At 36.5% G+C, this 15,034-nt stretch overlaps 1 protein-coding gene across 1 annotated transcript; it reads left to right on the forward strand.

The window, feature by feature from the left end:
- Positions 1 to 4,893: 4,893 nt before the first annotated feature.
- On the forward strand, positions 4,894 to 8,393 carry LOC139716746 (arylacetamide deacetylase-like). The gene is made up of 4 exons (XM_071628280.1): positions 4,894 to 5,284; positions 5,580 to 5,832; positions 6,707 to 6,770; positions 7,558 to 8,393. The coding sequence occupies exons 1-4, from the start codon at positions 5,141 to 5,143 to the stop codon at positions 8,363 to 8,365; spliced, it is 1,269 nt and encodes a 422-aa protein (XP_071484381.1). The 5' UTR covers positions 4,894 to 5,140; the 3' UTR covers positions 8,366 to 8,393.
- Positions 8,394 to 15,034: the final 6,641 nt, after the last annotated feature.

Genomic DNA, 15,034 nt, shown 5'->3' on the forward strand with positions numbered 1-15,034 from the left:
TGCAGCAGTTCCTTATGCCACATTTGGACGATATCAAGAAAAGCTAATTTAACATTTTTTTTTCCATTTTCTAGCATAGTGAGAGAGCACTTGATTAACCTCTTTCCGAAGGGATGGGGAATTACTGAATCCTCTAGGTTTGTCAGTAAAAAATGTAAGAAATGTGTACCTTTTACAAGAGACGAACATTGGTAAAATTTTCTTCATATATTTTTGATATCATTGTCCGACTGTAACATCACGAATTATTTTAGCCTATAATCCGGCGGCGACGGTACCGAACTTTAAAGACTCCTATATATTTGTGAACAGATTGTCCCAATTTTCTTTGAACACTGATGGGTTCGTAATATTTTTGCATTCACTCAATCCACAATGTCTTTCATTCTCCTGTATAAAGTGAAAAATGTTAAAAATCTAAATCGTAGAGTACTATGAAATAAACATATATACATGTATTACCATAATATATATGGTATATGACTACACTTTTATCTGAAGACAAGTTGTCTTGTCTGTTCATGCCTTGGTTGATATATTTGACTTGATGTCTCGGAGAGGACATTGTTGTATACAAAGATATCTGCTCTGGTAACATGCATGTAGACACTTGTCAGTCGGTATGATCGTCGCGCTTGAAAATTAACAATACCTAAAAATTCAGAGTAGTTTTGTTAATAAGGAAGTTGAAGATGAGGCGGCAAAAATTAGTGCCAAATTAGCGCCAAATCCTGCAACTCAAAGTAACACTGTCTTCATCTTTTTTGTTTAAATGCCATAGATCATTGTTGCATCAAATTCCAAAAAGTTAAAACAGAAACAACTGTAATCGAGCTTGCTTGGAATCGGGGGGGGGGGGGGGGAGGAGGGAGTAGAAATGTATGTACTGAATCTGTTGTTTTCAGTTTTGACTAAAAGCTCTCGCACTTTTGTATAGAACTTTTGGTTAAGAAAGCACCAAATAATGGGTTCGGATGGAGAAGGTGTACCATGCCATAATTGCTATGCATTATGACCATTTCTTCGAATTGATGATATATTTTACATTTCATTATTTTTGTAGAATTTGCATTTTGTGATGCAAAATCGCAGAGAATGCTGAACACATTTGATTCATTCAAGGAATCTGATCAGCATGCGAGTTTATTTATTTGCCATCAGGCTTTATTACACATGTATTGGGAATACATTTACTTAGTATGCCATGGAGGTCCCTGTATTGTATAATTTTGATCATGCCAAAGATATTGTGTATAGTGTTATGCATGTGTATACGTGATTTTGATATTTTGTGTAGTGTTTTTTTCCAATCATTGGGTAAAGGAGAATTGTTTGAATTGAAGTTATATAAAGGCTGCGTAGCAAAAGAGTAAACCATGAGTCGGAAGAAAGGCTATTTGAGGGGCCGAAATATTTCCTTATGGAAATGTCGGGGACAATATTAAAAGGTCGCTCGGTAATCTACAACTCATCGATGCTGCTACAATTGGGTGGTGTACTAACCTCGTAAATATTGACTTCCATTTTATTATTGTTAATATTATTATCATTATTGTTATTGTTATTATTATTATCATTATTATTATTGTTATTATTATCATTATTATTATTATCATTACTATTATTATTGTTGTTGTTGTTGTTGTTGTTGCTAATCTTATTGTTTTTATTTATATTACTACTACTTCTATTATTATCATCATTATTATTTTTGTTATTCAATGGGCCTTAGCAGTGTTAGCTAGTCTTAATGGAAACGGTTTGCATGTGTTATCCCCTTCTATGACTCTGACATGGCCTATTATACTGAAAAGCTTTCTTACTCTATACAATCGCCACGGAAGCAATTTGCGTATACATGGTATTGATTATGGCTTAACCGCATTTTTCAGCCAGTCTTCCTAAAAAAAATCATACCCATGCTCGGCTCAAACCTCATTCTGAATCATTCTTGTCATGGGCGGGGGAGGGGGGGGGAGTTGGCGTGTAATGCCTTGGATAACTTGTGTGGTACTCTCTAAAAAATCGAGTGAATATATTCACTCTTGAAGAAGTGAATAAAAAAAGAGTGAATTTTGAGTGAAATTGGAGTGAATTTTGAGTGAAAATGTTCCTTTTTACTCGTTTTAGAGTGACCTCAGGGATCACTCCCAAATCTTCGAGTGATCCCTGAGGTCACTCCAAAATGAGAGCACTCAAAATTCACTCCAATTTCACGCTAAATTCACTCTTTATTGCATTCACTCCTTCAAGAGTGGATATTTCACTCGATTTTTTTTTATAGAGAGTAACCCAAAAAAAAAAACCACCAAATTCAATATCATGCGATATATTATAGTAATAACACCATGACTATTGCACAAATTATGTATGAACTGCAGGATTTCTGCATTATAGAAATACTCATCTCTAGAGTCTATACTGAGTGTATTTATGATTGATGTTATGGAGCAAAGGTGAAGAAATAATTAAATGAAATCCTCAACGATTACCTTACATGCTTATTTTCATGGAACGTATGAAAATATATAGTGAGAATAGATTTAAAAAAAAAAATATATATATATATACTGATTTCTGGAAATGAAATAAGTGGACTGCCGGAAATAACGTATAGCCTTACAGCTATGAAACTGACGGACAACTTACAAATGCCATTGGTACTTTTATGATTGTAACCGAAAATACCCATAGGGTAATTGAGGATAGTTGTACTAATGATATAATTACTATTGGGAGAAGGACAAAATGAGATATGGCTGTGGATATGATGGTTATTGTGGTAATAATGATTATAGTTACCAAAACGAAAATCTCCTTTGCTACGTATGTCATTAATCTCATTATCACGGTGAAATGCAATACTATTCGTATTTCTATTTTCACGTCATCAAAGATGTCTTCAATTTGCGAACAAAAGAAGAAAAAGCTGGGAAGAAAGGAAAAGAAATGTATGAAGAAGAAAAGGAAAATATTGCAGATTCGCGCTCTTTGAATGGTGCAGATTAATGTGACACTATTCTGAAGGTGCACGTTGATGGCGCTATTGCAGCGAGTTTGATAGCGCTTGACTGCAAGCGAAGAGTGAGAGTTTACGTTGATTATTTTGCGCTTTTTTATGATTACTATGCTGTAAATATCTCGGCTTTCTTGGATAGGCCCGTAATTTATCCAAATCATTTTTATAATCCTGCCAACTTTTGATCTTGATAAACTGCCATATCATAGAAAAGGTATATTTATATTCAGTTTGCGGCGAGATACCGACTGGAATTAGTAAAACTAGTTCCAGATGGCTCAGCCTGCATCAGGTTTGTATAAAGGACGTTGTTGTTGTTGTTTTGTTCCCATCATTATGTAAAGTGTACAGTGTACATATTGCTGAATCAAATAATCACGTGGCTAAATTCATTGTTATGATAATTTTATGTGTCATTAAACCATTGCACAAACAATTCATTCGTATACGTTTTGTCGTGTGTTTTAAAGAATTTTGTGAAGTGATATGCTTTCCGTATTATACTGGAGTTCTGAGAAAGAATGTGAGAAAATATCGTATTGTGGTAATAATCTAATGTGTGATAATCAGTGAGTACGCACATAGGGAAAACAATTGACCATTATCAGTGCAGGGTTTTCTTCGTGAACAAAATAGCAATTATGAACTTATGAAAAGTAATTTAACCTTTTTTTTTTAAACAATCACTTCAAAATATGTACAGTGATGGCTTCGTTGATTATTTTCCAGTCTTTCAAAGTCATCTCACACGATATCATTAGTACACTTTGCATACACTATAGCATAACAGATATTATAACTGTCATCGGTAAAAAGCAGTGAGTGGTTTCTAATGAAACTACCCCAATTCCACCTAGCAGCTATGTTAAATTGGGATATTTTCGCATAAACCCCAACCGTGTGACCCTGTGTTTGTTCCGTAAGGGCTAGCCATTCCACCGAATCACAAATGTATAATAATATTATTTTGGTTAACCAAGCAAACAAACAAACAAACAAACAAGCAAGCAAACAAGCAAACAAACAAACAAATAAAATAAAATGTGTGGTGCACCTGTGATGTATTTAATGTTTATTTTGTTGTGATATCCAATGTACACAGAATTTCCAGAGTGGACAATAAAGTTATCAATCAATCAATCAACACTGAAAGAGAGAGGAAGAGAGAGAGAGAGAGAGAGAGAGAGAGAGAGGGAAGGGGGAGGGTATAATTGAAGACTTTAGTTTTTAGAATTGCCAAGTTAAATTACAGGCCAGATTTTTTTTTATATAAACAATGGATAGCTTATCTCAAAGAGAAAAGGCAAGAGAATTGTATATATATACTTATATATATATGTATATATATATATATATATATATATATATATATATATACATACATATATATATATATATATATATATATATATATATATATATATACATATATATACATATACATACACACACATATATATATATGTATAAATGTATATGCTATGAATATAGCGGTAGTGTTAATGTGCACAAAAAACAAAAGCAAAGAAGAGGTAGGGAGGAGAGGGAAAAGTGACATCACAAGGAGAGAAGGGGATGGGAGAAGATAGGGTTGCCTTACTACACGGTATGCACTCAGTACATAATAGCCACAATGGGTCGGTTTTTGTTTATCTATAGTCGCCATTGACATATTTTATTATCATAGCAGAGTCTTTATAGTAGCGTCTACACTGAGTCTTGTTGCACGAAAGAATCGTCCAAAGTTCATAGAACAACAGGTCTCTTTCTATACGTTTCGTATGTAGGGCAGACAAATCGCTGCAAATAGCGTTTACAAAAGCTCTCGAGCTTCCCACGTGTTTTACACACATACAAAATCGTCAATACTCCCTTTTCATTAATTGTTGGTATCGCTCTAGAGTAAGATCTAGATTATGATTATTATTATCATACCCGTAATGGTCAAGAGGGGATAATATTGACTAGCTCCGCGAAGTATGTACAGGTGTGACTTTTGCTTTTCTGCATTGCCTTGAGAAACTGAGACGCATTTGAAGCTTGGATACCGTACTCACGTGTGAATTCCATCTGTGTGAGACATCTTATTATTGAGCAGGAAAAAATTGGCAGATAAACACAATGAAGACTAAGACCATTCTTTTCGTATTCCTTGTACTGGGTATCGCATTTGCCTACGTGCTCTACAAACCTGTACCTGACGGATTTCCCGAGCCGTGGAAGTACCGCGCCACGGTCACCGCTGCACAGACGATATCACTACTCGTAAGTTCCGGTCACTATGGATATGTCTCTCTCAGTTTCCTCGTAATCATCACGCTTAGAGATCTGAAAATGGCTGTTCATGACGACACAAGATAAGGGAAGAACGGTCGGTGCACTAGAATACCTGCATGAATTTAGCGTTCATTTGGCCTCTGTAAAATCGATAATAGCTTATATTCTTTGCCCAAATTTTCATGTGTTTTTTTAATGATTAAGGTTCAGAGTTCTTTTTTTTTCAAGTCTTGCTTTTAGAGCTTGCTAATTGTTTGGTTTTGTTGTTGTTGTTGTTGTTTAGAACACGATGAGGATGTGCGCCCGGGATTTTCGGTGCCCAAACGCATTTGAAGAGGCGCGCGAATTCTTTCGCATCATGTCGACTTTGGTTCAGCAACCACCGTCTGAGGTTCCTGGCTCGAACATCAGGTCCCGATTGGACACCTTTGGTGGGGTCAGGGTGAGAGTGTACGAACCAAAGGTCAGAGGTCGCGAGGAGCCACTTCCGGCCTTCATCTTCTTCCATGGAGGCGGGTTGGCGATGGGAAGCATAGGTGATAATCTGTCTGATTCAATTCCCTCGATCTGTCTGTTGATTAGCAAACATTAATTAAATTAGGCGTCATAATATTCCCTACATTTTTGGAGAAGAAAGTTGTGTTGCTTTGATAGAAAGTAGAAGAAATAAAAGGCATTATGAAACAGTGCTTGTGTCTTTTCCTATGGAAGGACATACAACTTGAATAACATATTAGCCAGCTCACATCGCAGAAAACTGGAACCAAGTTAATGATCGTTTTCTGGTCTTTAGCAATTTAGTGAAACCCAAATTGTAACATCAACGTTACCGCAACTGCCATGTCAATTTTCAATTTAACGGACCAGAGATGCATGCATAAGAAGGTCATGATTCGATCACATAAGTTATAGTGCTCACAATTTTCATTTCAGTAACTTCAACCCCTAAAATCCATTTTGATCAACGTTAGGATGCTTTTTGTACTCATTGAGAAAATCAGTTACCTTCGTGGCTTTCGGTGACGATTCAGACGTCAAACCAACTGCTGTACAGGAACTTTAAAGCTAACGGCAATGAAAAAAATGTACATATATATATATATATATATATATATATATATATACAATATATATAATAAACATATATGTATGTATATATATACATACATACATATACATATCTATATATATTTGTGAATATATACATATATATATACAATATGTATATATACATATCTATACATATATATATGAATATATGTATATATATATTTATATATATGTATATATTGTCGATTCTTCCGCTTCTCATTATTTCCTACGATCATTATTGATATATACACGAGAAAAAGTTAAGTACTCATTGAAAAGATTATTATCTCTCTTTTTTGGAAACATTTTGATTTTCAGAGTTTTACGACCCAGCTGTTCGAATGATATCCGAGCGACTTGGAATAGTGGGAGTTGCTGTCGGGTGAGATCATTGTTCTGTACCCGATTATGATTTTATTACTCTTTTGAAAAGCTACAAATAACGATTTATCTGCATTCCTTGTACTGTTGTAGCCCATTTCTTATTCCATATACACATTAATAATGAAACGTGGTCAGTATGCTCCTGTTCCAGACATGTGACTTTTCAATGCACATTTTAAACTGTAAGGAACGCTAAAGAATTTAGGGGCATTCCTGAATTTATTCAGTTCCCACTGAAATTTGAAACTAATGTCCTGATTAACTTCAAATCATTAGACAGAGAAAGCAAGCAATTTAGATAGAAATATTTGAATATAGTATGTTATAAAAACCTAAATTTTCATGCCATTTTAGGTTTTTATCAAACATATCAAAATATCTCTACCTATCTATCTCTATCTGTATAAATTATCTATAATAAACGTACACACACAACATGTTAATGATATTCCATCTATCAAGTAAAATTATGCCGTGGCGCATTATGACACAGGAGAATAAATGTATTGTGCTACAGACAATTAAAAACTTTTGTCGGCTTTGTAGTGCATGTATGCTTTTATCTTTCTTTTTAGATCAGTTTTCAGGTAAGCTTTGAAAGAATCCACAATTACACCTTGGAAGGCTTAGTCTACAAGTGGTGATGACTTTGTTCTCGAAGTTACAAGTAAGGTCTTACATAAACACACACACACACACACACACACACACACACACACACATATATATATATATATATATATAATGCATTATCGCGAATGTCATTGGGTTTTTTTTTTCTACAGATACAGACTTGCTCCAGCCCATACGTTCCCTGCCGCCCATGATGACGCCATCACCGCCACCAAATGGTTGCTCACCCATGCCAAGGAGATGGATGTTGATCCGAGGAGAGTTGCAGTGATCGGCGACAGCGCCGGTGGTCATCTCGCCGCCGTCGTCTCGGCCGCCATCGCCGATGACGCCACCTTACCCGATATCAAGCTCCAGGTGCTTCTCTACCCATGGCTGCAGAGCCTCGATCTCAACACGCCCTCTATACAGAAAATGAGGTGTAATGCGTTCCACGGTCCCATGCCGGTTCTAGAACTCGCTCCTTACTTTACCACCGCTTACACACTTGGCTACACAGATGACGATAATGATATTGGGCGGCAGATTTACGCCAACAATCACACATCAGCAGAATTTAAACAATCTGCAGTCTACCAGAAATATTTCAATCACGACCTCGTTCCAGCCGACATGAAGATCGACTGCTACAAGCGATCACTCTCGTTCGATTTCGGGAACGACGACCTCTGGAGGAGCTTGAAAAGTATCTGGATGTCGGAGAAATTTTCGCCGCTTTTGCGAGATGACATGTCCTCGCTGCCTCGCACCTTTGTCGCCACGTTTGGCTATGATTATTTACGCGATGACGGGATATTCTACGTGGAAAGGCTGAAGGCTGCGGGAGTGCCGGTCAGATGGGAAAATTATGAACTTGGTTACCATGCCATTCAGTGGTTTGGTGACGTCACATTCGAAATAGGGCGACAAATGGCGGATGACTTTGTCAACTACATTAGAGAATACCTATGGTCAGAGTAGGCTCTGCATGTCAGTTTTGAAAATACAGATGAGGCTTTGATCTAAGGAGCTGGGGTGGTATTCTGAGACCGTTTTATCTCTGTTGTAAGTCTGTTGTAACAAATCGGTATTCTGAACACCGTTTTATCTCTGTTGTAACTTCTGTTGTAACTTGTGTTGTAACTAGTGTTTTATCTTGCGCACTCTTTGCCTGCGCATACCATTGTCTTAGGGTATGCGCACGCGCGTAACAGTGGGCGCAAACCTGAACACCCATTAGATTACACGGTATTCTGAAAACTGTTTTATCTTCTGTTGTAAGTCATGCCCCGTGCAAATTTATGCTTCTGAGATAAAACAGGGTGGAGGGTGTTATAACTCCGTTGTAACTTTCGTTTTAACTTATGTTAGATAGTGAGATTATTCATCAACTCAATATTGTGGTATGCGAGTTCAAAATAAAAAAGATATACAAAAAATAAAAACAATGTATGTACAGATAGACAAATGATATAGCAGTTTGACAAAATGTAAACTCATTCCACAATACAAATTTGGTAACAGTAACATTGCAAGTACATACGCGTAGCATAATTATGCACATAGATAAAAACACAAACACATGAACAGAAAGGTTACCGGCACCGTCGGCACTAACTTGTTTTAAGCACTATTCATTTCAAAAATATCTTTCAAAATATTAAATATTTTTTAATATGATTTCACTATCTTCACCAATAAGAATTCATTATCAGTACCTTTGGGTGTTTCAAAATATTTATTGCTGGGGACGGCGCGAATCCTAAGAAAAGTATTAGAAGTCTAAGTTAACAACAACAACAATAATAATAATAATAATAATAACATGGCATTGCAAGGGCTTAACTTAATTTAGAAGCGTCTAGTTCCCCATAAACCATGAAATTTGGGTTCCTCTTATGAACGCCAGATATCTTCTTATTTTTTAAACAAATTTCAAACAAAAAGACTTAATCTGAGATAGCTTTGCGAATCCCCTACTGCACCAACTATACGTCAAAACCGGTAAGAAGGCATAATGATCCAAGCTTCTGTTGTAACTTTATTTTATCTCTGGCTCTCTTTACCTGCGCATACCATTGTCCTATTTGTGCGCACGCCAGAGAATGAGCGCTTCTTAAAACGCGCAGAGTTAAGCACGGCGCATTTGCCCAAGGGAGCAATCTTATTGGTTGAAATGTCTTAGATGCTACTTCTAACAATATTTCTTATTGGATATGATTATTGCGATGGGCGTGGTTATCATGACTTACAACACCGTTAAAACAGTTTTCAGAATACCGATTTACAACTGTTTTAACGGTGTTATAACTCACAGACTTACAACACAAGTTACAACACAAGTTACAACAGAGATAAAACGGTGTTCAGAATACCACCCCTGCATTTTAAAAAATGAATAAATAAATAAGAATGACATTAATTTGGTGAATTACGCAGTGCAATATATACATGTACATCACCAAGCTTGCCATACATTATAATTTGTACCACAAAATATAAAGGTTATCATGACGGAAAAAAAAATGAGCTAAGAAAATGAGATTCCATTGGAAAGACAGAGCTCCGGATTGCAAGGCCGATGCTCTTACTCAGAGAGCCTTAATTTGGAAAGCCCTAATAGCGTGGAGTTTATCACAGGAACTCCATAAATCCCTGTACCTGTATGGTGTATATAGAAACCCGACATAAACCAACAGGATAGAAATAAACTTGGAGATAGATGCAAGGGATCACCGTAGTAATGTAGCTCTGGAGTGGTATTCTGAGACCGTTTTATCTCTGTTGTAAGTCTGTTGTAATAAATCGGTATTCTGAACACCGTTTTATCTCTGTTGTAACTTCTGTTGTAACTTCTGTTGTAACTAGTGTTTTATCTTGCGCACCCTTTGCCTGCGCATACCATTGTCTTAGGGTATGCGCACGCGCGTAACAGTGGGCGCAAACCTGAACACCCATTAGTTTACACGGTAATCTGAAAACTGTTTTATCTTCTGTTGTAAGTCATGCCCCGTGCAAATTTATGCTTCTGAGATAAAACAGGGTGGAGGGTGTTATAACTCCGTTGTAACTTTCGTTTTAACTTATGTTAGATAGTGAGATTATTCATCAACTCAATATTGTGGTATGCGAGTTCAAAATAAAAAAGATATACAAAAAATAAAAACAATGTATGTACAGAAAGGCAAATGATATAGCAGTTTGACAAAATGTAAACTCATTCCACAATACAAAATTTGGTTAACAGTAACATTGCAAGTACATACGCGTAGCATAATTATGCACATAGATAAAAACACAAACACATGAACAGAAAGGTTACCGGCACCGTCGGCACTAACTTGTTTTAAGCACTATTCATTTCAAAAATATCTTTCAAAATATTAAATATTTTTAAATATGATTTCACTATCTTCACCAAAAAGAATTCATTATCAGTACCTTTGGGTGTTTCAAAAATATTTATTGCTGGGGATGGCGCGAATCCTAAGAAAAGTATTAGAAGTCTAAGGTTCCATGATGGAACTTTACGTGATAATGATCTCCAAGAGATATCTTGTGAAGATAGTGACAACAACAACAACAACAATAACATTTAATGATAATAATAACATGGCATTGCAAGGGCTTAACTTAATTTAGAAGCGTCTAGTTCCACATAAACCATGAAATTTGGGTTCCTCTTATGAACGCCAGATATCTTCCTATTTTTTTTAACAAAATTTCAAATAAAAAGACTCAATCTGAGATAGCTTTGCGAATCCCCTACTGCACCAACTATACGTCAAAACCGGTAAGAAGGCATAATGATCAAGCTTCTGTTGTAACTTTATTTTATCTCTGGCTCTCTTTACCTGCGCATACCATTGTCCTATTTGTGCGCACGCCAGAGAATGAGCGCTTGTTAAAACGCGCAGAGTTAAGCAAGGCGCATTTGCCCAAGGGAGCAATCTTATTGGTTGAAATGTCTTAGATGCTACTTCTAACAATATTTCCTATTGGATATGATTATTGCGATGGGCGTGGTTATCATGACTTACAACACCGTTAAAACAGTTTTCAGAATACCGATTTACAACTGTTTTAGCGGTGTTATAACTCACAGACTTACAACACAAGTTACAACACAAGTTACAACAGAGATAAAACGGTGTTCAGAATACCACCTCTGGATATCCTGCTCAATTTCCCTTTGCTGACAATACTCTCACGTAACCCATAAAATTTTGTTGTTATTGAACTTTAAGTCTGAAAGCTTCACTTTTTATTGATCTGACACACAGCGGAGTATACAGTGTACTTTTGATAGATAAGACATTACATATACCCAACGCTATTAGTATTACACTATTGGTTCAGAATTCAGTACAGTGACTGGTTTCAATGTGTCGTTTCCTCACAATACAAATATAGAGAAGTACTTCAACCATTAACGACAGAAATATTAGCAACAAAAAGTAATAAGCCCTACAGAGATACAACAGAGATATTTATTCTTTCCGTTGCATCTCTCACAAAATTACCGCACCTTGAGAAACTGAAACAGACATTAAAAAAAAAGAATGTCTGTTTCAGTTTCTCAAGATGCAGTGATTCACGGAGAATGACATCTACCGCTGCCAAAAGGTGGACATCTTATTCAGTTAAAAAAAATAAAACAACGCTTAACAGCACAGAGTACAAACAGTAAAATACCAAATCAAAAACATCCCCTCGCTATATTGTGTTGGTTAGCTATAGTCGTGCTTGACAATGAGGTATTATTCGTGATTCACATGAGTGTACAAGTGGCATTTGGCAGGGTTGTGAAGGGAGCTTGGAATGAAAATGAAATTAACGGCTCGTTTTGTTCTGTTTACATGATAGACTGCAATGCACTAATTGTACCGGGAAGAGGTGTTTCCACACTTGTGGATATTTTGGTGACTTTGCTTGATACCTATGATAGGCCTATAGGTAGTAATCAACGCAACATAGGAGATATAAATGCTACCATGTAAAGTTCCATAAAGTTAAACTGTGTAGTCCAAGATGGGCAAAATTAAAACAGAAAAAGATAAAAGTTGTTTCTTGTGGTATTTTGAGGAACTCGGGATGTGGTTTAAATACTTAAAGGGAAGATAAACCCCAAGAGCAATGTGGATTGAGTGAAAGCAGCAACATTAGTACAACACATCAGTGAAAGTTTGAAGAAAATCGGACAATCGATGCAAAAGTTATGAATTTTTAAAGTTTTGATGTTGGAACCGCTGGGTGAGGAGACTAATAGAGGTTATGACGTATGAGTGGACAACAATACCAAGAAAATATAAAGAAAATTCTGCAAAAATCCATTTTTCATGAAAATTACAAATTCCATCAACTTGATATTGACATATGTTAAGGATAGCAATTATTCCCCCTGCTTTCTGAAAGCGGTTGGTCCATTGCTCTTTCATGATTCTAGAAAAGTGAATTTTTGTTGAATTTCCTTTATATTTTCTTTGTATTGTTGTCCACTCATACGTCATATCCTTCTCATACAAATTATGTATATTCGTGACAAATTTTAACGCTTTTAAAGACTATAGTATGATTGAAACGCCGTGGTTAAATAAAAGCATACCAATTAAAGATACATTCTATGTTTATGAAAGACCATCTAGTAGGCGTTTGGGCGACGGATATACTCTACCTCCTTCATGCAATTTGACGTTTGTACTTTCATAGTTTAATGTTTTTGTAGAAGGACATACGAAAATATTCAACCGTTAACATCTGCTGTATTCTTCATACCATCGGTAGGCCAAATTAGGGCAAGTAAGGCATAAGTCTCAACGGGGCACAGTATAATTATAAAAATAGTCACTTCCCTACAAGCAGTAAAAGAATGCTCGAACGCAAGAACACAAAGGCATTCAGGCACAATGATAACACTTCCTTTTGAAATCACTTTGGTTACATTTTTGTGTGTGAAAATCATTGTCCATGACATTTCACATCTTCTAACTTAAACAATCGTATCATTACGCAAATAAAAGACGACTTGTTTTTGACATTCACGTGTCCATGCATTCGTATAGGAGGTATCAATGTAGCTACACTCTAAACAAAAAATAAGATAGGTTCAACTCTGCACTTTTACCAGTGTCACACTGGGAGCACCTTTACGGGTGCAGCTTTGCACCTCTCAGACCACTATCGACCTGAAAGGTGCAATTTGCACCCGTAAAAGTGCTCCCAGTGTGACACTGGATGGTAAAGGTGCAAAGTTTAGAACCTATTTTTCTTAGAGTGTATAGTGCGTGCAAAATGTAAAGAGCCACTAGAATATTCTTAAATCCAAGCTTTGAGGTCAAAGCCAATCCACGCTGAGATGGTGTGTGAAATCATGCCAACACCCTCGGAAAAAGTTCCTGGGTCAAAGATGGGGGGGGGGGGGGGCATTTCATGAAGCGTTTTGGACGGATATTATTCTGAAAAATTGTTACAAGCTGCTGAAATCCTTGCATCTGATTGGTTGAGAGCAAATTTGTCCGACAACTTTGTCAGACAAAGTGCTTCATGGAATGCCCCCCAGGTCTCACCTGACGTTGATTGAAGGGGGTAATAAGGACAGGGTGTAGCGGGCTAACGAATAACAGCAAAGACGTACAAGATTACTACTGTCTTAATTGGAGAAGGCTTATTATGAGGAAATGTAGATTGAGAAACCTTTTAAAAACAACTCTGTATGATATACACCACCGTCAGACCAAACTATGCCTTCACGAACATTGGTTGCAGTTTGCTATACTGATTGACAAATTGCTCTACATCGACATCAATAAGCATCATTAACAGTGTTTCAGAAGAAGCCATGATAACAACAACAACAACAAATCATGGTTGCACTTGTTTATTTCATTTTTTCAGTGGCTTTGCATTGACTACTTGCAGGTAGGCCCTATATTATTCAGGTTCAAGTTACGACGTGCCACTTGTTGATTAGTGTCATTTAACTGTTTGGTTCCTATTTCTAAACTGTAATCTTGTCCGCAATTTTGCCAATCAAAAGGCTTATTTATCATTGAAAGAAACCAGCTCTTCCATCGATTTTATGTAAGGACTAATGTTTCTTTGATTTCTTCCAGAACCACTTGGAGCAAATAATGGAATCAATTGTCAGTTGATATCAGGAACAGCATAGGCCTACATCATTCTCTAGGGTGAAAGCTCGACGTAAAATACCTACTTGACAATTTGAAATGAATTACTTACGCCAGTGTTAAACACTTGGAAAGATTTATGAAAATTGGTCAGCATAGTCTTCTATGTTCTCTCTGGCGTGGATGTGCGTGTGTGTTTATATGATAGTCAATTCATTTTCCGCATGTAGTTTACTTTTCCATTGTATATGCTTTTATAGGGTTTGTCCTCATGTGCACTTGCCATATTGTATACTTAATGTGTGAACTTGCGTGGCATTTTGGACTGCAGTCGGTGGTTTCAGCGACTGATCCTATGGATTAATATTATAACATAATAGTTTCCTTTTCCTTGTCACTTGACATCATTGTCTGTTGCCCATTGTGCCACTGAGTCCCAACTTACTTGCACTTATTATAGAGCCCAAATCACAAGCCCCCATTCTTTTTAAGAGGCCCTAAAACCATTACTTAATTCATGTAT

The sequence above is a fragment of the Diadema antillarum genome, unplaced genomic scaffold (assembly GCF_040938485.1).
Source record: "Diadema antillarum isolate AM-2024a unplaced genomic scaffold, OU_Dant_1.0 scf00000069, whole genome shotgun sequence".
Taxonomy (NCBI): Eukaryota; Metazoa; Echinodermata; class Echinoidea; order Diadematoida; family Diadematidae; genus Diadema; species Diadema antillarum.